Genomic DNA, 1,957 nt, shown 5'->3' on the forward strand with positions numbered 1-1,957 from the left:
ACTGGACAGGCACAGTGCCCAGCACCCAGCAGAGCCTAAGACTTAGTGGCCAGGATGGCAAGTGTTAGGCGGAGCAATGGGGTGGCAATGACTTAGCTCCCTAGCAGATCAGTGGGCCAACCTATCCTTCATACTGAGACACCCATAACCTCCCCCACCCATGACCTCACTTCCAGAGTGGCCAGTGGAACCCTGAGGGGTCTGTGAGGTCACCCCATTCCGCTCCACAAACACTCTCGTGGGGCAGCAGCCACTGGCTGTCTCTGTCCCGGGGAGGCTTCAGAGACCCTGGGACTCAGGAGCCGTGGTCAGGAAGAAGCTCCTGAGAGGGACACGGGGTGTTGGGAACCAAGGACACTCCAAGTGCTGACCCTGGGAGGCTAGAACCAGGGACAAAAGTTTCTGTTCAGCAGTTCTGGGAGGCCTACCGCCACTAGGCCACCATGGTCCTTGGCTGGCTATTGCTCCTGGTGATGGCTCTGCCCCCGGTCACGACAGGAGCCAAGGAGTGCATCTTCTGTGATCTGACCGACTCCTCAGACTGCACCGGCATCCCCATGACCTGTGGCGACAATGAGGATTGCTTCATGGGCGAAGGGACTGCCCCCGGCCTCAGCCCCGTCATCAACAAAGGCTGCATGGAAACCACTTCCTGTGGCAATGAGGAGGCTGTCACCTACCAGGGCGTCACCTACAGCCTCATCTCCACCTGCTGCGATGGTGAACTGTGTAACAGGGCCCCCACCCCCGCAGGCAGCCTGAAGGTGGGGGCCACCACCTGTCTGGCGCTGGGAGTGTTGATGCTGCTTCAATGACTGTGACCAGCGTGAAGGGCAGGGCCTGGGACTGGTCTCAGGGCTGCCCTGCTCCTTGTGCCTCCTTCCCCTCCCCCTCCTTTCCCCCCCATTAAAAGGCCAGAGGCCCGAGACAAAATAAAAAAAATTTTAAAAAGATGTACAGTACTTTTTCATGGGAATGATAGTGTAACCGACTTCAGAAATAAGCTGTGGTTCATTTATAAAATGGGTATCCTCCTATATAATAAAAGGCTAATATGCAAATAGACCAAACGGCGGAACAACTGGTCACTAGGATGTGTACTGACCACCAGGGGACAGACGCTCAATGCAGGAGCTGCCCCCTGGTGGTCAATGTGCTCCCACAGGGGGAACACCACTGTGGGGAGTGGGCCTAAGCTGGCAGACGGACATCCCCTGAGGGTTCCTGGACTGTGAGAGGTGGGCCCTCCTGGAGCTGAAGAGATTTGAGCACAGGGGCCCGGAGGGCAAGGCTGCTGAGCTGGAAGAGGAGCTGAAGGGCCTGTCCAACCTCCAGGCTGACAACCAGCGCCTCAAGGAGGAGAATGGGACCCTGATCCACGTCATCAGCAAACTGTCGAAGTGACCCCGGAGGACTTGCCCCTACCCCCGCATTTATACAGCTGCTTCTGCCACACGCACCCCTTCCCTGTGTGAACAGGAGAGACAGGGCTGCGGGGGAGTCTCTGAGAAGCCATAACCTCCCCTTGGGACCTCCAGGCTGGGAGGGGAGGTCAGAGCCCCCAGGAGCCAAGGGGGCCATCTGAGGCCAGGATGGAGACGGGAGGCTGAGCCAGGTAGGGGGACCGGGGCTGCAGGCAGGACCAGGAAGGAACTGAGGACCAGGAAGTGCCAGGACCAGTAGCCAGGACCAGAGTGGCCACCCAGAGGTCCCTTTTCATGTGTGCTGCCACCAGTCACCCCTCCAGCCCCTGAGCAGGGATCCGAGAATGTGCCAAGCATCCCACCGGCCTGGGACAGATGGGCCTGTATATAGGGTCCGTGTGCAATAGGGAGGGACGTATTCTACTTTTTGCTGCCCCCTCCCCAACACTCTCCCAGGCAGGGAGAGAAGGTATTTTTGAGACATAGCACAGGCACCACAAATAGAAGTTGTGAAGTTGCCAAAAAAAAAAGAG

At 57.9% G+C, this 1,957-nt stretch overlaps 1 protein-coding gene across 1 annotated transcript; it reads left to right on the top strand.

Moving 5' to 3' along the window:
* Positions 1–443: 443 nt before the first annotated feature.
* LOC102426830 (sperm acrosome membrane-associated protein 4-like) lies at positions 444–815 on the top strand. Its single transcript, XM_006097003.1, has one exon. The coding sequence runs from the start codon at positions 444–446 to the stop codon at positions 813–815; it is 372 nt and encodes a 123-aa protein (XP_006097065.1).
* The last annotated feature ends 1,142 nt before the right edge of the window (positions 816–1,957 follow it).

This window comes from Myotis lucifugus, unplaced genomic scaffold, assembly GCF_000147115.1.
Source record: "Myotis lucifugus unplaced genomic scaffold, Myoluc2.0 scaffold_192, whole genome shotgun sequence".
Lineage (NCBI taxonomy): Eukaryota > Metazoa > Chordata > Mammalia > Chiroptera > Vespertilionidae > Myotis > Myotis lucifugus.